Here is a 21180-nt window from a genome sequence, read left to right as displayed (position 1 = left end):
ACCCCCCCCCCGCCCCGCTTTCTTTGAATTACTGAGCCAAAGTGCAAAAATCCTCTGCATTTTGAAAATACATCTTCTCTCTTCCTTGACATCCTTCCCCACCCCAGTCTCCACCTGTACCACACATACTTTTTTTTTTAATCTATTCTTTATTCTTTTTTTTTTTTTTTTTTTTTAAACTTAATTAGTTAATTTATTTTTGGCTGTGTTGGGTCTTCGTTTCTGCGCGAGGGCTCTCTCTAGTTGCGGGAAGCGGGGGCCACTCTTCATCGCGGTGCGCGGGCCTCTCACCGTCGCGGCCTCTCTCGTTGCGGAGCACAGGCTCCAGACGCGCAGGCTCAGTAACTGTGGCTCACGGGCCCAGCTGCTCCGCGGCATGTGGGATCGTCCCGGACCGGGGCTCGAACCCGTGTCCCCCGCATTGGCAGGCAGATTCTCAACCACTGCGCCACCAGGGAAGCCCCATACTTCTTTATGGTCCAGAGTGATCGTAGAGTACACTGGAGTGTACTGGAGTGCAGCGCAGGGTGCCGAGGGCACTGAGTGTGGTGGGCTCAGGAAGACTGAGGGAGGTGCAGGTGGGCTTAACTGATTTTCTACTGCTGAGACTGGGTGAGGAGGCAGCGTCTCCCGGGTGGAGCAGGTTCCGAGACCCCCAGCGCTGATGATAGTGCGGAGTCCTCCACACCTCAGGCCTCCTTGGAGCAATTTATTCAGAGGTCTGCAGCTGTCTATGCTGAATGGATATGTTTTATTTTATTTTCAAAATTTATTAAAATTCTTTTAAATGGAAGTATAGTTGATATATAATATTATATAAGTTACACGTGTACAATATAGTGGTTCACAAATTTTAAAAAAATTGAAGTACAGTTGATTTACAGTGTTGTGTTTCAGGTGTACAGCAGAGTGATTCAGTTACACATACATATATATGTATTTTTTTCTCAGATTCTTTTCCCTTATAGGTTATCACAAAATATTGAGTATACGTCCCTGTGCTATACAGTAGGTCCTTGTTGGTTATCTGTTCTATATGCAGTAGTGTATTATGTTAATCCCAGACTCCTAATTTATCCCTCCAACCCCCAACCCTTTCCCCTTTGGTAACTATAAGTTTGTTTTCTGTGTCTGTGGGTCTACTTCTGTTTTGTATATAAGTTCATTTGTATCTTTTTTTTTAAGATTCCACATATAAGTGATATCATACGATATTTGTCTTTGTCTGGCTTACTTTACTTAGTATGATGATCTCTAGATCCATCCATGTTGCTGCAAATGCCATTATTTCATTGGCTTTTATGGCTGAGTATTCCATTGTATATAGGTACCACATCTTCTTTATCCATTCATCTGTTGATAGACATTTAGGTTGTTTCCATGTCTTGGCTATTGTGAATAGTGCTGCTATGAACAAAGGGGTGTGTGTGTCTTTTTGGTTTAGAGTTTTGTTTGTATGCCCAGGAGTGGGATTGCTGGATCCTTTGGTAATTCTATTTTTAGTTTTCTGAGGAAACTCCATACTGTTTTCCATAGAGGCTGCACCAACTTACATCCCCACCAACAGTGTAGGAGGGTTCCCTTTTCTCCACACCCTCTCCAGCATTTATTATTTGTAGACTTTTTGATGGCCATTCTGACCAGTGTGAGGTGACATCTCATTGTAGTTTTGATTTGCATTTCTCTAATAGCAATGTTGAGCATCTTTTCATGTGCCTTTTGGCCATGTGTATGTCGTCTCTGGAGAAATGCCTACTTAGGTCTATGCCCACTTTTTGATTGGGTTTGTTATTTTGATACTGAGCTGTATGAGCTGTTTGTATATTTTGGAAATTAGGCCCTTGTCAGTTGTGTCATTTGCAAATATTTTCTCCCATTCTGTAGGTTGTCTTTTCATTTTGTTTATGGTTTCCTTTGTTATGCAAAAGCTTTTAAGTTTAATTAGGTCCCATTTGTTTATTTTTGTTTTTATTTCCATTACTCTAGGAGACGGATCCAAAAAAGATATTGCTGCCATTTATGTCAGAGTGTTCTGCCTATGTTTTCCTCTAGGAGTTTTATGGTATCCAGTCTTACATTTAGGTCTTTAATCCATTCTGAGTTTATTTTTTTATATGGTGTTAGAGAATGTTCTAATTCATTCTTTTACATGTGGCTGTCCAGTTTTCCCAGCAACACTCATTGAAGAGACTGTCATTTCTTCATGGTATATTCTTGCCTCCTTTGTTGTAGATTAATTGACCATATGTTTGTGGGTTTATTTCTGGGCTTTCTATTCTGTTCCATTGATCTATATTTTTGTTTTGTGCTAGTACCATACTGTTTTGATGACAGTAGCTTTGTAGTATAGTCTGAAGTCAGGGAGCCTGATTCCTCCAGCTCCATTTTTCTTTCTCAAGATTGCTTTGGCTATTTGGGGTCTTTTGTGTTTCCATACAAATTAAAAAATTTTTTTTCTAGTTCTGTAAAAAACGCCATTGGTAATTTGATAGGGATTGCATTGAATTTGTAGATCACCTTGGGCAGTATAGTTTGGTGTTTGTCCTCTCCTCTCACGATTACTGATTTAGATATCGTATTTGTGTATGGATGATTTCCTACTTCTACTGTATGTTTACCTTTACTGGTGAATGTGATTTTAATTCAGGGAGCACAGAGGAAAATTAAGCTTTTCTCTCTCCGTCTTGATGTGTAAATAAACATTTTATTTTCTGTTTTGTTAGCCTGTGGTCAGTTAAAGAAGTTAAGCCTCTGAATATTTGGTATATATATCAGTTGTCTATCATTTGTTTCTGGTTCACTGGTGAAATAAAAAATATTCTTCAAGAACACTGAACAAGACAGCTGAGAATAAAGCAGCTCATAGAATCAGAAATTCTTATGGTGGAGAAATTTTTGTTTCTAAGAGCTCAAGAAACCATGAGACTGCTTACTCCCTTAGAAATAATAAGCTCTTTCTTTCCATTATAAAATGTAGTGTTTAACTCCAAATATATATTTTCTTAAAAGAGGGAAACTTAGTTCCTTGATCATTAAAAAAATTTCTCTTTGCAGTCTTTTCATCTGCAGATGACTATAGCGAACATGAACCACTTGAAATTCATTCCCCACAAAGACTACACAGCCAATCGCTTGGTCAGCGGGCTCCTCCAGCTGCCCAGCAATACTTCTCTTGTAATTGATGAAACTCTCCTGGAACAGGGGCAGCTGGACACGCCAGGTGTGTGCACGGACGTTGTCCTTCCATTTCTAACTCCCAGCAAAGCCAGGCGTGGTAATGATTTTCTAAGGAATAACTGAACAAAGACAAATTCACACTTCACAAGTATTTAAGACAAAGGCTTGCTCTGTGAATTTGGTTAAAGCATATATCATTAACAAATAAATTGTGTACATCAACTATGTTTTGTGATAGTTTGAAAATAGTATGATAATCCACCAAGTAAGTAGCAGGTAGCTTTTTAAAGGCTGAAAAGAGAGGAGGTTTTGCCTTTAGTCCTGTATTACCTCAAAAGAAAAGTTGTAGATAAGATCTAATAAAACATTTTTTACCAGCCAATGTGATTTAAAAATTTTTTTTCAAAGAATCTCTGAAAAAATATTTAGTAGATCAGATGGCTCGCACTAACCTCAGTTATGGAACATGTTATAAAATTACAAGAAAGCAGATTGCTTTATCTATGCTCAAATGAGAATTAAGAAGACACTTTGCTGGTGGTTAAGTTCAAGAGGTAAAAATAGAAAAAATAGTGTAGACTGGGTAGAATTAAGGCAAAGGTGAGTATAAACTCAGTAAAATTCAGTAACCTTATCTCTGTATAAAAATAGTTTTGGTTCTACCAGATTATTTTAGCCCTGTTAAGATGCCCCATACAAAATAATCATACTTTTATCGGGAACTATTTTATATCTAATTGCACACCAGATGCTTGGTATTAGATTTGGGGTGGGTGGGGGAGGAATCTTGGCTCCAGAAATATGTTTGTCTAGCTTGACAGATATTATCTGTGAAGCCTATTAATTAATGAACATTTAGAAGATTGAACAGTGCCTCATATACTTTTTTTAAAGCAGTAGAAATCTCATGTCTTATTATCAATGTCAGCAAAACTAATTTGGTTAGGTGACTAAAATCAAGTTACTGAAAAATTATTCCCTTGTTTTTGTAGGTGTTCATAATGTGACTGCCCTGAGCAACCTAATAACTTGGCAGAAGGTGGATTATGACTTCAGCTACCACCAGATGGAATTCCCCTGCAATATTAATGTTTTTATTACTTCGGAGGGGAGATCACTCCTGCCGGTAATGAAGGGTCATTTTAAAATGGATGGAGGTTATATTGGAAAGATAACTATATTTTTGCTTTGTTTCTTGGTATTGCTTATTATTAATAAGTTGTTTCAAAGTTGTGGCTGCTGATTATTAATGAGGGAACTGATTATTTTGTTCTCTGGGATGAAAACTTTGTACCTGTAAAGAAAATCACAAGACAAGCAAAGAAAACTCTTGGCAGCAGAAACTCCCACATGTAGGGAGAGAAAGTAGAAACTGTCTGTAAATTGCCTGATTAACATCCAGACCTTTGTTCTTGCTGCCTCTCTTCCATTGTTTTCTGCCAATCCTACATGAGAAATATTTTAGAGTTCTTTTTAAAATGTTCCTAATCACCTGGTAATTATTTCTATGCTTTATGGTGAAATGCTCTGGTGAATCATCAGTGACTAATGAAGAGAGCTTTTACGTCTGAGTCATTAATGATGAGAAGTATGCCCAGTTGTTGAAAAGGCATATAGTTGCTCTGTATAATGACGTTCACCCTTGATATATGAGGAACTGCCTGTGAATGAGAATGAAATGGCCCAATGGTAAATTTCTGTGGGAAAGTGCGATTTGCTATATGTGGTTTCTAGAAATGCAGTTCAGTAAGAAATAGAGTACATGTTCCGTGATTAAGGAAACATCTAAAACATTTTAATTAGCTGCTTTTTAGAGATTCACTATCTTTTTATGTCTACTGACACCATTGAGGAAACAGAAATGGCTAACTTATGTAATTATTGCTGAGATAGTTCTAGTGCATATAAATTAATATTAAAAAGTGACCTCCCCCTAATGATGAATTGTATTTAATTCCCTTAGGGGCTGATAGAGATGATGCATCCCCCTGAAATTCTAGATTGATTTAGGAACTTGGAAAATAATGTGTACTGTTTCTCATTTTAGGCAGACTGCCAGATCCACTTACAGCCACAGCTAATTCCACCAAACATGGAGGAGTACATGAACAGCCTTCTCTCCGCGGTGCTGCCTTCTGTGCTGAATAAATTCCGCATTTATCTGACCCTTTTGAGGTTCCTGGATTATAGCATATCTGATGAAATAACCAAGGTGTGTTTGGGTTAAAACAAAGGATTTCCCTATGTTGAATTGGGATATTTAATCAATTTACATTTACTGTAATTACTGATAAGGTAAACTTGCTATTTGTCTTCTGTGTCATATGTCTTTTTTGTTCCTCTATTCCTCCATTATTGTCTTCTTTTGTTTGAAATAGATATTTCTGGTGTACAATTTTAATTTCCATGTCTTTTCTTTTATGACTTTTTTTTTTTCTTTAGTAGTTGCCCTGGGAGCTACATTAACATCTTAACTATGATAATCTGGGATTAATTTAGGATTATGCCAGTTTAATCACAATAGTATGCAAAAGCTTTGCTCCTTTATACTTCCATTCCTTCTCTGCTCCTTTGTGCTTTATTATCATTCACATTACGTCTTTATACATTGATACGTCTGTCAACACATTTATAATTATTGCTTTATGCAGTTGTCTTTAAAGACATTTATACTACCTTTTATATTTACCTGTGTAGTTACCTTTACCAGTGATCTTCATGTGGATCCAAGTTACTTTCACTTTAGCCTGGAGAACTCTCTTTCGTATTTCTCAGTATTTTTTATGGGGGAGCTCTGCTTGTGACACATTCTCAGTTTTTGCTTACCTGGGAATGTCTTCATTTCTCCTTAATTTTTGGAGACTAATTTTGCTGGATGTAGAATTCTTGGTTCATAGGCTTGTTCTTTCAGCGCTTTTAAGTCCACCAACTGCCTTCTGGATTTTCTGGGAAGTCAGTTTCCAGTGAGGGTTCTTTGTACACAATGAGTCATTTTTCTCTTGTCCTTTCAAGATTCTCTCTTTGGCTTTTGACAGTTTAGCTGTAATGTGTCTACGTATGGATCTCTTTGAGTTTATCCTACTTGCAATTTATTGAGCTCCTTGGATGTGCAGATTAATGCACATTTGGGGGGAGTTTTCAAGACATTTGGTAAGTTTTTGACCATTATTTCTCTAAGTTTCTTTCTGCCCCGTTCTCCTCTGTGGCACTCCCATGTATGTATGTGGTACACTTGATGGTGTCCCACAGGTCTTTGAGGCTCTGTTCAGTTTTCCTCATTCTTTTTGCTTTCTGTTCCACAGACCAGATAATTTTGGTCAGCCTATCTACAGATTTGCTGAATCTTTCTTCTGCCTTTCAAGTGAATTTTTAATTTAAGTTGTATTTTTCAACTTCAGAATTTCTGTTTGCTTTTTAAATAATTTCTATCGCTTTACTGGTGTTTTCTCTTTGGTGAGACATCATTCTCATACTTAAAGTTCTTTATTCATGGTTTCCTTTAGTTCTTTGAATATATTTAAAATGGCTAATTTGAAGTCTTTGTGTAGTAATTCCAATATTTAAGTTTCCTCAAGGACTTCTTCTTTTCCAATGAAGGGGGCTACACATTCTTGTCTCTTTGTATTTCTCCTGTTTTTTGTATTGAAAACCAGGTGTTTTATAGATGATTTTTTTTTTAAATCTAGTTATTTTATTTATTTTTGGCTGTGTTGGGTCTTTGTTGCTGCGTGCGGGCTTTTCTCTAGTTGCGGAGAGTGGGGGCTACTCTTCGTTGTGGTGCACAAGCTTCTCATTGGGTGGGTTCTCTTGTTGCAGAACACGGGCTCTAGGCGCGCGGGCTTCAGTAGTTGTGGCTCGGGGGCTCTAGAGCACAGGCTCAGTAGTTGTGGTGCACGGGCTTAGTTGGTCCGCGGCATGGGGGATCTTCCCGGACCAGGGCTCGAACCTGTGTTCCCTGCATTGGCAGGCGGATTCTTAACCACTGCGCCACCAGGGAAGTCCAAACCAGGTGTTTTAAATAATATAATTTGGCAACTCTGCTCTGGCAGATTCTGCCCCCTCCCCACCTGCCCCCCCAGGGTTTGTTGTTGTTGCTCTTTGTTGTTTAGTGACTTTCCTGAACTGATTTTTAAAAGTCTGTATTCTTAGTTGTATGTGGGCACTGAAGTCTTGTCTCGGTTAGCTCAGTGGGCAGTGATTGGATAGAAATTTAATTTCCTTAGATGCCTGGAAGCAGTCTCCCAGTCTAAGCTAAGGGACTCTGTATCCATGTTGCGGCAATCCTTTAACACTCAGCCATGCAGTTTACAGCTGCCCCCTAGCCTTTGCCTTCTGCTTGCACAGAGCCTCAAGGTTGTTCAGCGGTGAGAGTTTATGGCCTGCCTGCTCAGGCTCAGATCTTCTGAGCATGTGCCCAGCCCTGTGCATGCATGTGACCTTCTAAATTCCTGGTGGTCAGGGATAGATATACACACATATGTGTGTGTGGGTGTGTATATGTATATGTGTATAGGTGTATATATACGTGTGTGTATATATGTATATATACATATATATGCATATGTGTGTGTATATATATATATATACACATATATATGTGTATTCCTCCCCCTCCAGATCCCCCTAAGGATATCTCATTCCCCAGATTTTCTCTTTTTTTTCTTTTTTTTTTTGGTTTGGTTTGGTTGGTTTTTTTTTTTTCCACAGTGACTTTTATTTTTTTATACAGCAGGTTCTTATTAGTTATCCATTTAATATATATTAGTGTATATATGTCAATCCCAATCTCCCAATTCATCACACCACCACCCCGCCACTTTCCCCCCTTGGTGTCCATATGTTTGTTCTCTACTTCTGTGTCTCAATTTCTGCCCTGCAAACCGGTTCATCTGTACCATTTTCTAGGTTCCACATATATGCGTTAATATACAATATTTGTCTTTCTCTTTCTGACTGACTTCACTCTGTATGACAGTCTCTAGATGCATCCATGTCTCTACAAATGCCCCAATTTCGTTCCTTTTTATGGCTGAGTAATATTCCATTGTATATATGTACCACATCTCCTGTATCCATTCATCTGTTGATTGGCATTTAGATTGCTTCCATGTCCTGGCTATCGTAAATAGTGCTGCAGTGAACACTGGGGTGCATGTGCCTTTTTGAATTATGGTTTTCTCTGGGTATATGCCCAGTAGTGGGATTGCTGGGTCATATGCTAATTCTATTTTTAGTTTTTTAAGAAACCTCCATACTGTTCTCCATAGTGGCTGTATCAGTTTGCATTCCCATCAACAGTGCAGGAGGGTTCCCTTTTCTCCACACCCTCTCCAGCATTTGTTCTTTGTAGATTTTCTGATGATGCCCATTCTAACTGATGTGAGGTGATACCTCATTGCAGTTTTGATTTGCATTTCCCTAATAATTAGTGATGTTGAGCAGCTTTTCATGTGCTTCTTGGCCATCTGTATGTCTTCTTTGGAGAAATGTCTATTTAGGTCTTCTGCCCATTTTTGGATTGGGGTGTTTGTTTCTTTAATATTGAGCTGCATGAGCTGTTTATATATTTTGGAGATTAATCCTTTGTCTGTTGATTTGTTTGCAAATATCTTCTCCCATTCTGAGGGTTGCCTTTTTGTCTTGTTTGTAGTTTCCTTCGCTGTGCAAAAGCTTTGAAGTTTCATTAGGTCCCATTTGTTTATTTTTGTTTTTATTTCCATTACTCTAGGAGGTGGATGAGAAAAGATCTTGCTGTGATTTATGTCAAAGAGTGTTCTTCCTATGTTTTCCTCTAAGAGTTTTATGGTGTCCGGTCTTACATTTAGGTCTTTAATCCATTTTGAGTTTATTTTTGTGTATGGTGTTAGGGAGTGTTCTAATTTCATTCTTTTACATGTAGCTGTCCAGTTTTCCCAACACCACTTATTGAAGAGACTGTCTTTTCTCCATTGTATATCCTTGCCTCTTTGTCATAGATGAGTTTGACCATGGGTGTGTGGGTTTGTCTCTGGGCTTTCTATCCTGTTGCCTTGATCTATATTTCTGTTTTTGTGCCAGTACTGTATTGTCTTGATTACTGTAGCTTTGTAGTATAGCCTGAAGTCAGGGAGTATGATTTCTCCAGCTCTGTTTTTTTCCCTCAAGACTGCTTTGGCTATTCGGGGTCTTTTGTGTTTGCATGCAAATTTTAAGATTTTTTGCTCTAGTTCTGTAAAAAATGTCATTGGTAATTTGATAGGGATTGCACTGAATCTGTAGATGGCTTTGGGTAGTATAGTCATTTTCACAATATTGATTCTTCCCATGCAAGAACATGGTCTATCTCTCCATCTGTTTGTAGCATCTTTAACTTCTTTCAGCAGTGTTTTGTAGTTTTCTGCATACAGGTCTTTTGTCTCTGTAGGTAGGTTTATTCCTAGGTATTTTATTCTTTTTGTTGCAGTGGTAAATGGGAGTGTTTCCTTAATTTCTCTTTCAGATTTTTCATCAGTGTATAGGAATGCAAGAGATTTCTGTGCATTAATTTTGTATCCTGCAACTTTACCAAATTCATTGATTAGCTCGAGTAGTTTTCTAGTTTTCTGGTGACATCTTTAGGATTCTCTATGTATAGTATCATGTCATCTGCAAACAGTGACAGTTTTACTTCTTCTTTTCCAATTTGTATTCCTTTTATTTCTTTTTCTTCTCTGATTGCCGTGGCTAGGGCTTCCAAAACTGTGTTGAATAATAGTGGTGAGAGTGGACATCCTTGTCTTTTTCTTGATCTCAGAGGAAATGCTTTCAGTTTTTCACCATTGAGAATGATGTTTGCTGTGGGTTTGTCGTATATGGCCTTTATTATATTGAGGTAGGTTCCCTCTGTGCCCACTTTCTGGAGAGTTTTTATCATAAATGGGTGTTGAATTTTGTTGAAAGCTTTTTCTGCATCTATTGAGATGATCATATGTTTTTTTTCCTTCAATTTGTTAATAGGGTGTGTCACATTGATTGATTTGCGTATATTGAAGAATCCTTGCATCCCTGGGATAAATCCCACTTGATCACGGTGTATGATCCTTTTAATGTGTTGTTGGATTCTGTTTGCTAGTATTTTGTTGAGGATTTTTGCATCTGTATTCATGAGTGATATTGGTCTGTAATTTTCTTTTTTTGTAGTATCTGTCTGGTTTTGGTATCAGGGTGATGGTGGCCTCATAGAATGAGCTTGGGAGTGTTCCTTCCTCTGCAGTTTTTTGGAAGAGTTTGAGAAGGATGGGTGTTAGCTCTTCTCCAAATGTTTGGTAGAAATCACCTGTGAAGCCATCTGGTCCTGGACTTTTGTTTGTTGGAAGATTTTTAATCACAGTTTCATTTTCATTACTTGTGATTGGTCTGTTCATATTTTCTATTTCTTCCTGGTTCAGTCTTGGAAGGTTATACCTTTCTAAGAATTTGTCCATTTCTTCCAGGTTGTCCATTTTATTGGCATAGAGTTGCTTGTAGTAGTCTCTTAGGATGCTTTGTATCTCTGCTGTGTCTGTTGTAACTTCTCCTTTTTCATTTCTAATTTTATTCATTTGAGTCCTCTCCCTCTTTTTCTTGATGGGTCTGGCTAAAGGTTTATCAATTTTGTTTATCTTCTCAAAGAACCAGCTTTTAGTTTTATTGATCTTTGCTATTGTTTTCTCTGTTTCTGTTTCATTTATTTCTGCTCTGATCTTTATGATATCTTTCCTTCTGCTAACTTTGGGTTTTGTTTGTTCTTCTTTCTCTAGTTCCTTTAGGTGTAAGGTTAGATTGTTGGAGATTCTTCTTGTTTCTTGAGGTAGGCTTGTATAGCTATAAAATTCCCTCTTAGAACAGCTTTTGCTGCATCCCATAGGTTTTGGATCGTCGTGTTTTCATTGTAATTTGTCTCTAGGTATTTTTTGATTTCCTCTTTGATTTCTTCAGTGATCTCTTGGTTATTTAGTAACATATTGTTTAGCCTCCATGTATTCGTGTTTTTTACGGTTTTTTCCCAGTAATTCATTTCTAATCTCATAGTGTTGTGGTCAGAAGAGATGCTTGATATGATTTCAATTTTCTTAAATTTACTGAGGGTTGATTTGTGACCCAAGATGTGATCTATCCTGGAGGATGTTCCATGTGCAGTTGAGAAGAAAGTGTAATCTGCTGTTTTTGGATGGAAGGTTCTATAAATATCAATTAAATCTATCTGGTCTATTGTGTCATTTAAAGCTCGTGTTTCCTTATTAATTTTCTGTCTGGATGATCTGTCCATTGGTGTAAATGAGGTGTTAAAGTCCCCCACTATTATTGTGTTACTGTTGATTTCCTCTTTTATAGCTGTTAGCAGTTGTCTTATGTATTGAGGTGCTCCTATGTTGTGTGCATATCTGTTTATAATTGTTATATCTTCTTGGATTGATCCCTTGATCATTATGTAGTGTCCGTCCTTGCCTCTTGTAACATTCTTTATTTTAAAGTCTATTTTATCTGATATGAGTATTGCTACTCCAGCTTTCTTTTGATTTCCATTTGCATGGAATATCTTTTTCCATCCCCTCACTTTCAGTCTGTATGTGTCCCTAGGTCTGAAGTGGATCTCTTGTAGACAGCATATATATATATGGGTCTTGGTTTTGTATCCATTCAGCAAGCCTGTGTCTTTTGGTTGGAGCATTTAATCCATTCACGTTTAAGGTAATTATCAATATGTATATTCCTATTACCATTTTAATTGTTTTGGGTTTATTTTTGTAGGTCCTTTCCTTCTCTTGTCTTTCCCACTTAGAGAAGTTCCTTCAGCATTTGTTGTAGAGCTGGTTTGGTGGTGCTGAGTTCTCTTAGCTTCTGCTTGTCTGTAAAGCTTTTGATTTCTCCATCGAATCTGAATGAGATCCTTGCCGGGTAGAGTAATCTTGGTTGTAGGTTCTTCCCTTTCATCACTTTAAATATGTCATGCCACTCCCTTCTGGCTTGTAGAGTTCCTGCTGAGAAATCAGCTGTTAACCGTATGGGAGTTCCCTTGTATGTTATTTGTCATTTTTCCCTTGCCGCTTTCAATAATTGTTCTTTGTCTTTAATTTTTGCCAATTTGATTACTATGTGTCTCGGCGTGTTTCTCCTTGGGTTTATCCTGCCTGGGACTCTCTGTGCTTCCTGGACTTGGGTGGCTATTTCCTTTTCCACGTTAGGGAAGTTTACAACTATAATCTCTTCAGATATTTTCTCGGGTCCTTTCTCTCTCTCTTCCCCTTCTGGGACCCCTATAATGTGAATGTGGTTGCGTTTACTGTTGTCCCAGATGTCTCTTAGGCTGTCTTCATTTCTTTTCATTCTTTTTTCTTTATTCTGTTCTGCAGCAGTGAATTCCACCATTCTGTCTTCCAGGTCACTTATCCGTTCTTCTGCCTCAGTTATTCTGCTATTGATTCCTTCTAGTGTATTTTTCATTTCAGTTATTGTATTGTTCATCTCTGTTTGTTTGTTAATTCTTGTAGGTCTTTGTTAAACATTTCTTGCGTCTTCTCGATCTTTCCTCCATTCTTTTTCTGAGGTCCTCGATCATCTTTACTGTCATTATTCTGAATTCTTTTTCTGCAGCGTTGCCTATCTCCGTTTCATTTAGTTGTTTTTCTGGGGTTTTATCTTTTTCCTTCATCTGGTATGTAGCCTGCTGCCTTTTCATCTTGTCTCTCTTTCTGTGAATGTGGTTTTTGTTCCACAGGCTGCAGGGTTGTAGTTCTTCTTGGTTGTGCTGTCTGCCCTCTGGTGGATGAGGCTATCTAAGAGGCTTGTGGCAGTTTCCTGATGGAAGGGACTGGTGGTGGGTAGAGCTGGCTGTTGCTCTGGTGGGCAGGGCTCAGTAAAACTTTAATCTGCTTTTCTGCTGATGGGTGGTGCTGGGTTCCCTCCCTGTTGGTTGTTCGGCCTGAGGCGACCCAACACTGGAGCCTACCCGGGCTCTTTGGTGGGGCTGATGGTGGACTCTGGGAGGTGTCACGCCAAGGAGTACTTCCCAGAACTTTTGCTGCCAGTGTCCTTGTCCTCATGGTGAGACACAGCCACCCCCTGCCTCTGCACAAGACCCTCCCACACTAGCAGGTAGGTCTGGTTCAGTCTCTCCTGGGGTCACTGCTCCTTCCCCTGGGTCCCGATGTGCACACTACTTTGTGTGTGCCCTCCAAGAGTGGAGTCTGTTTCCCCCAGTCCTGTCGAAGTCCTGCAGTCAAATCCTGCTAGCCTTCAAAGTCTGATTCTCTGGGAATTCCTCCTCCCTTGTCGGACCCTCAGGTTGGAAGCCTGACGTGGGGCTCAGAACCTTCACTCCAGTGGGTGGACTTCTGTGGTATAAGTGTTCTCCAGTCTGTGAGTCACCCACCCAGCAGTTTCTGGATTTGATTTTATTGTGATTGCGCCCCTCCTACCGCCTCATTGTGGCTTCTCCTTTGTCTTTGGTTGTGGGGTATCTTTTTTGGTGAGTTCCAGTGTCTTCCTGTCGCTGATTGTTCAGCAGTTAGTTGTGATTCCAGTGTTCTCGCAAGAGGGAGTGAGTGCATGTCCATCTACTCTGCCGTCTTGAACCAATCTCTCTCATTCCCTAGATTTTCTTTTTAATGGTTTTGGTTAGCCTGCTGTTTGCCCCAACTGTTACCCAATGTCTGGGACGGCTAAGATGATCAGTAGTTGCTTCTGATTGTTTTTGATAAACTCTCTGGGGGAATAGGCTCTTCAGTGGGCAAGTGCCAAGTCAGGTTAAATAAAGACAGGCTTGCAAATGGATTCTTCCTGGGAACCACCAGATAGTCAAATAATGACAGTTCTCTGGGAATGGTGCTTTGACAGAGCTGCAGCCCCACAGCGCTCTCCAGTGGTTGTCAGGCTGTCTGTTTTCAGGGCTGCTTGGAGGTGGGTAGAGGAATAGGGCAAATTTAAATGTCTCAACGGTCACTGTTCTTCCTATCTTTCTTGAAAAAATGCTCCCCGAATTGTTTCAAGCATCTGGTTAATGTCTAGAGTTTTGAAGAAGCTGATTTTGATCATTTTTGCCAGTGTTCTTGTTCCCTTTAATGGTGGTGAGGATTTTCAGAGGTCCTTTACTTGGCGGTTTTTGCTGACATCTCTCTTCCCTGTGTTTAAAGGCATCATGTTTGCTATGCAAGTTGCTGGCTTTTATCTGTTTGTCTGGTGTTCTTAAATGAATCTTGAGTTTTGTTACTTTGTTTAGAGTACTTTCCTCAGTGGTATAACTTATGTGTAAAGTTTGGTTTTCAGTCCTTTTACCCATATTACCTCATTTGTCTAAGATGCAGGGCTGACTTCCTCATTTTCACATCAGGCAAGGCACCATGTTACCTTCCTTTTCCCTACAAAATGCAAATGTCGTTTCCTCATAAGGAATAATTTTAAAGTTCATTTACTGTTTTGATAAAGGCAGTCGAAGACGATTTTGTGGAGATGCGCAAGAACGACCCCCAGAGCATCACTGCCGACGATCTCCACCAGTTGCTCATTGTAGCTCGGTGAGTGTACATGTCCACGATCGCCTTTTCAGTGAGCTGTGGATAAATCTGCTTATTTAGGATAACTGAGGCAGACTTATAAAAATGGAAATGAACTTTTTCCTTCTAAAAATCCCTTGTGAAATGACTCATTGAGGGGGAATCAGTGGCCAGGGATCACCTCAGTGGACCAGGCACGCTCCCTGTTCTCCACACTTCAAAGAGGGAATCGCCCTCCAAATATGACTCTTAATTAAAAGTATTCCTTTGTAGAAGTCTCACTTGGCTTTTCAGTTCTGTAGTTACCAGATGGTCTTGTCTCCCACAACAGTATTAAAAAAAACTTACAAACCAGTAGGTCTTAAAAAAAAAAAAGTCATTATTCTAGGTCTAGACTTAAATTTGTTTCTGTATTTCAAACCAGGTTTCTGTCTCTCAGTGCTGGTCAGACAACACTGTCTAGAGAACGATGGCTAAGAGCAAAGCAGCTAGAGTCTTTAAGAAGAACCAGGCTTCAACAGCAGAAATGTGTGAATGGAAATGAACTTTGAAGGTACTGACATCTATGAAAGAGTAATGGGCAAATTGTAGCCACATTATTGTAAAATTCAAATATCATTTATACCACACTGTTTTGTAGATAATTTGTATCAAAAAAAGAACCAATGTCTTTTCCTGAAATCACACCTGGTAACATCTAAAGTTTATATAATATTCAGTAAGGGCTTTTTCCTTACTGATTTTATGGAGCTTTTGAAGTTTGTTTTATAATTATATAAATTAGTAATGTACAAAAATGTATTTGATATTAAAAGTTTAATATTGATAATGTTGCTGATTATACCATTTCCTTAGTTTCCTTAGCTTCGGCTAAGTCATAGGCCAGACTCTGTTGAAATGCTAACATCAACATCATTTGAAGAAAATTGTTGCAATTCCAAAGTCAGAGGAATTGTTCACTTCAGATTTTTATGTCTTTCCAATGAACAGTGGGTGTGAATGTGTACAGTGGTCCAAGTTTGGGGAATGGAGCATACTTGCCATAATTCACATGATCATGTGAAATTCTGTAATATTATTTCCCAGACATCTGACCACAGCTTTTTTCCATTTAACAGTTGTTAACAACATGCAAAAAACAAGTCTTTAAATGGCAGTGGTTCCCAGACTTTTTGGGTTTCATGGACCAGTAATACTTCCAAAAATTGTGGGGATTGACAGAGTTGCCAATTTATTTTGCCAAGTAACCTGAAAGAAGTCACTGTATTATCACCCCTTTTTTTTCATAAAAGGACAATCTCAGAACAAGAGATAGTCCTTTAAATGGAATAAATGTAGCTTTTTGAAAAAACACTACATTGTTCTTATTTTTCTCATTTCACTCCAGTGTATTTGGGAACCACTGTTTTATGGACTCGTTTAAGGGAATGCTGTCTGCCCTGTGAAGTTGTTTTGCCCAAATAGGAAGAGGACAAAATTTATTTAACTTTTTAAAAAATGCCTTCTTTAGAAAAAAATGGTTTTTAATTCTTTTCCTTAATAAATGTCATTTAGTTGCTGTGATTACATTGGATTTTGCACTTTTTATATAAATTTATCAGTTAGTTCCAGATGTATTAGATGAACTAATATTATCTGCTAGTCCAGGAATGCCCTGATAAAACTGTATGTAGTTAGGTTTTCCCCAGACAAATTACAGTTTTAATACAAATTTTCAAAGGAATAAAAATATTATCCATAGCTAGAAAGCGAATTGATACAGTATAGTAGTATAAGTGGCATCAAGAATCTTTGGAAAGGTTAGAACATTACTTTTAAGGTATCACTGGTTATATATAAAGATTAGTTTCTTTTAGTCAGTAACTTAATTAGTCGGAAACATTAGAGATCAGTTAAATGATTACTTAAACTCTGCACCCCCCTGGCCCCCAAGGCCTAAAGTGACATTGCTAACCAAGAAAACAGGGTCAGCCTTGAAAATGGAGGAATTTATGATGCCTCATGAGCTGAAGTGAAAATTACTAGTTGTGTTAACTTTTCCTAAACTCAAATCTATTTTTATAAACTAATGTAAATAATCTGTTTATATTTAGAATTCTAACTGGTTTTCATTTTTATAACTGGTAGACTAGACCTTCCTTAAACTTTTAGAAATAAAACAAAGGCTCAACTGGATTTGTGGGAATAAAATTCAACAGAGTAGATGAGTTACTGTGTGTTTATTGTGCCAGTGTGAATTGTAATTTACCAAAGAGAAGTACATAATTTGCTTGGTCTTACCGAGAAGTTCCCCTGAAAGGAAAACCCTCTTTCAAATAAATAAAACTTCCTAAATTACTAGTACTTTGGGCTGTTTTTCATGAATTATGAGACTCACCCCATGTGATCTTCTGTGTGGAAAACCATTACCAGAGGTAAACTTCAGTATGAGAGGCGGTGCAGCATGGCGTCCTCCCTCTGAAGCCCCACTCAGGTAAGAGATTAGTACTCTGGGCTCCAGAAATCCTTTTCTCCTGGGACAGTGAAGTTTGTTGCTCTAATGCAATGTTAATCCTATTTGAAGCACCGGGAAACTGAACAGACATCTATATATTATCACCCTGATTGGAATTAAATTTTAGTTTTAAAATTAATTTTAATTAATTTAGTTTTAATTTTAATTCCTTAATTTTCGGTTTCAAAAATCTCTTTGGAACTAATTTCTTTGGAGCTTAAAACACATACTTTTATCACCTGACCTTGACTTTATTTTCTCTTATGTTGTAGGACATCTAATAGTTTCAAGAGAAGGTGGTTAAGAGAAAAAAGCATTCAGTTTCGATGTTTGGTTTTTAAAATCTGATGGTTTGTGATCCATTTCATCATTTTTAAAGTCATGAAAACACTTCAAAAAAGAGTAGAGAAGTATTAGGAAAGCCTGGGACCAAGTGTTCAGTTATGGCAAACTTACCTTGCTTCCAAATTCTTTAGTCTGACATAAAATATCAAACCTTTATCTTCAAAATATTATTCAAGGAATTCTCATAGACATTGTCACTTTAAATTATAATGATATTTTATTTTAAATAGTCACAACATCTGACACTTCAAAAAAGATACCATTAATAAATAACAAAAGTGGAAATATCAAAGTTACAACAGACATAATGTTTAGCTGAGAATCATTTCAACAGAGTAAGGCTCTAAATATATCAGACAAACCAATGACTTGTTTGGAATAAGGTGTGCAACTTTCTTACTGTATATAGGCTTACAGACAAGGCCCTGGTTCCATGTGGTCAAGGTTACAGTCATAAAACCTAAAGTTTTAGCACAGTTGTGCTTCAGACTAAATTTTCAATAGTTGTGCTCATCTACACAGGATGTTATGGACTGCCCCCTGCAAAAAATTACAACTTGAAAGACTTCTTTCAAACATTACCAGTATCCAATATGTATACATTCTTAACATTTCTGAAAAGAGAGCAAAATTAATAGGTGCTGGTGTTCACATCATCTGACAGCTCAGGTTTTATGACTGACAAGTCTTAATGCTCCTAGACTTTGGGGTGTACAAGGTAGCAGTATTTTAAATTTAAGTAGAATGTGGGGAAAATTAGGATCAAATGGGCATTCATTTCTTGACTGTAACGCCATTAGCCCTCAATTAACTAACTCTTTATAGGGAATGGTTAAGCCATCAAAAACTTAAACCAACAGTTTTTATATTAAAATGCTTCACCATACTAGTAACACTTTGAAGTCACTAAAAACTAAGTATTTACCTTGTAGAGGAAACACACAGAAATGAACTGATAGACAAACAGAAAAACAAGTTATGAAAAATGCTAATCACCTAAATGGATCCATGTCCACCCTTTGTGTATACTTCATACATTCTACCCACCCACCCCACTCCAAAAAAGGTTCAGGTTATTACGTCCCAAAGTAATCTATTCCTGAATTACTTTTAAAGAGACAAACTGCTCTGTAGTGTATAAGCTACTTAGGTCTACACATTCTAGGATGATGCACTTCCACTGTCCTAGCTCTCAGATTTGGAAATCTGCTCAGGTTCAGTCTCCTTTTAAAACCTTTCCCAAATAAACATAATTAGAATTTGTGATCCCTAGATTCAAAGACAGTACAGGTTATATGACACCTTTTTTTTGGATTAAATAAAAGCCACAGGATTCTGTGTGGCTAAAAACTAAATCTGAATTATTCGTGTCTGGCATTGAGTAAACATATTTTTAAGTTCATTCTGCTGGACTTCATTAACTCCTTCAGGTTCTGCAGGGCTCTTCTGAACCTTTGCCACTGCAAAGCTTATCCCCTGGGTTAATCCAGCTTGGGTAATATTAGCAACCTGGACCATGGAACTTCGAATCTTTGCAAAGGGAGAGACTGCTCTGCTGCTACAGCTCTCTGAAGGAGAAGGAGTTATGTGAAGCCCTCTCTCAAGTTCAAGTGTGCCAGATTCGGAGCCGGGGGTCTTTTGAGATACGACTGAATGCACTGGTTCAACTGACAAAAGCTGTGGGCCTGCTGCAGAAAAAGACACATCTAACTGAGATGGTCGAGAAGGTATCTGTTCCGCTGATTCAAATTGAGCTTCTTCGTTAGAAACTTGATTGGTCATTTGATTTCCTTCCTCACTAGCCTGCTGAGAAACAGACCTGGTTTCTAATAGCTGGGTCATTTTGTTTTGTGCATCTTGAACAAATCTGTGGCAATAAATATCCACGGGCTTGGCAAAGCCAGTCAATGTGTGTATGTTGTCAGCAGAAGGACTTTTCTTCAAAGAAGACTCATAGCCTTTTCCAAGCCCACTTTCATGAGCAAGAGTAACCTCTGAAGGAACATGAATGCTAATATCAGTGCTGCTAATAGACTGGGATCGACTGCCTAACCGAGGTATTGAAGCAATAATACCACAACTAGGAAGAACATAATCTACTGGCCCTACATTCTCTAAAGAGTTAGCTAGCTGCCTGTCTTCATCAGACTTGGAATTTGTAAGGAATTCATCAGAGTGGTATGAGTCGTTATCTGAAGACATTTCCCCATCTGACTCTGCCTGGGGTTTATTATCCATCACACTAGTGTTTTCCATGGTTTCAAGACTACTGTCTGATTTCCAAAGATTTACTTTTAAGTTTGGTTTTAGAAAGTTAACTTTCATTTCAGGTTTTGTAAAGTTTCCTAGCTTTCGTAGATTGCCAATATTTACATTGGATTTGGTCTGTTTCACTTTTTGATTTAGAGATGAAAATTTGCTCATTAAAAAGTTTTTTCCCTGGGCCAAAGAGCCTTGGTTTTGAGATCTGATGCCAATGATGTCTTCATGAGGTTTACTGCTCTTCCTACAAATTAGAAAAGAAAAAAGTTAATTTCCCATGGAATCCAGTATACCAATTATTAATGTAAGTGAAAACTCTTATTTAAATTGGCCCCAATTTCTTAAAAACAGTACACTGCTAAATGATAAACCCAGATAACCCCTTGGACTTAATGCAAGAACATTAATGTCCAATACAAATGTGAGCTATATACAATTTTACATACAAAATGTCGTCATTTCAACTAATCAGTATTAAGAGATGATTAATCAGATATCTTAATCTTTCTTAAACTAAGTCTTTGGAACAGCCAATGCATAGTATTTTATATTTTACAACAGGGCAGCAGAAGCCTTTGTAAGTGACATTGACAAGTCACCCCCCAGGCACCGAATGGAATTGGTGGCCCGGCTGTGTGACTTTCACCCCAAGTTCAGCAAGCAGGCCACAGACATCTCCCCCACGTGCTGTCATCTTTCTCAAGCAGGCCACCTGGTGCACTGAAGAACCACCCTGTGGAAACACTACATCTGCAATATTTTAATCCTACTTAATGAAGCGCTTCACAGTAATTAGATGAATTATGTTGAGTTCTCTGGCATTCAGCGAGGAGAGGGAGGTAATGGAGGAGGGGAGGGAAGCCTCCTAACAGTAGCCTCAACCTCTGCTTTTGCATTATTCTGAGAATAAATGTTTCCAGAAAAACCCCACACCCAAAATTTAGACTAGTCCCATTTCAAAGGCTCCACAGCCGTTATGTGGTGACTGGCTACAATTTGGGGCAGCACAGATCCACCACATCAGCAATCTAAACCACCAGCAAAGGCAACACCAACTATAGACAGGTATCTACAGCATCTTAGCTAAAGTGTCTACACATTCCAATTTTGCTGAATTCAGGTACAGCGGGGAGGGGAAAGAACGCCGTTTCTTTATGTTTCCTGTGGGCCACCTGGATTTATTTTAGAAGACTTGGGACATTTAACATAACTGCACTTAAGTGTTTTCTTCTCTGGCATCCCTCATGGCTGCTATAAATAAGAAAAAAGTCAGTGCTATTTACCACACGTCTTAGTACACTGGTTCCACACTTGGTCATGCAAGATCACTGGTCATGAGAATATTTCATAAAAATTATGATGTTAAAGAGCTACTTTATAGTAGCTCTTTATAGATTATATGAAATTTAAATA

At 38.3% G+C, this 21180-nt stretch overlaps 2 protein-coding genes across 4 annotated transcripts in view; one reads left to right on the top strand and one right to left on the bottom strand.

The window, feature by feature from the left end:
• Nucleotides 1-16990, top strand: part of MCMBP (minichromosome maintenance complex binding protein) — a 69443-nt gene extending 52453 nt beyond the window's left edge. For both annotated transcript variants that reach the window (XM_068548667.1, XM_068548666.1), the window contains exons 12-16: nt 3055-3220; nt 4170-4303; nt 5225-5389; nt 14599-14687; nt 15091-16990. In XM_068548667.1, coding sequence (XP_068404768.1) covers nt 3055-3220; nt 4170-4303; nt 5225-5389; nt 14599-14687; nt 15091-15217 — 681 coding nt within the window. In that variant the 3' untranslated portion in view covers nt 15218-16990. The remainder of the gene's footprint in view (nt 1-3054; nt 3221-4169; nt 4304-5224; nt 5390-14598; nt 14688-15090) is intronic.
• Nucleotides 16991-17703: 713 nt separating this feature from the next.
• INPP5F (inositol polyphosphate-5-phosphatase F) overlaps nt 17704-21180 on the bottom strand; it is a 90855-nt gene continuing 87378 nt past the window's right edge. For both annotated transcript variants that reach the window (XM_068548664.1, XM_068548665.1), the window contains one exon: nt 17704-20011. In XM_068548664.1, the coding sequence (XP_068404765.1) occupies nt 18856-20011 (1156 nt within the window). In that variant the 3' untranslated portion in view covers nt 17704-18855. The remainder of the gene's footprint in view (nt 20012-21180) is intronic.

The sequence above is a fragment of the Eschrichtius robustus genome, chromosome 7 (genome assembly GCF_028021215.1).
Source record: "Eschrichtius robustus isolate mEscRob2 chromosome 7, mEscRob2.pri, whole genome shotgun sequence".
In the NCBI taxonomy this organism is placed as follows: domain Eukaryota; kingdom Metazoa; phylum Chordata; class Mammalia; order Artiodactyla; family Eschrichtiidae; genus Eschrichtius; species Eschrichtius robustus.
This window is presented reverse-complemented; position numbering and strand designations above follow the sequence as displayed.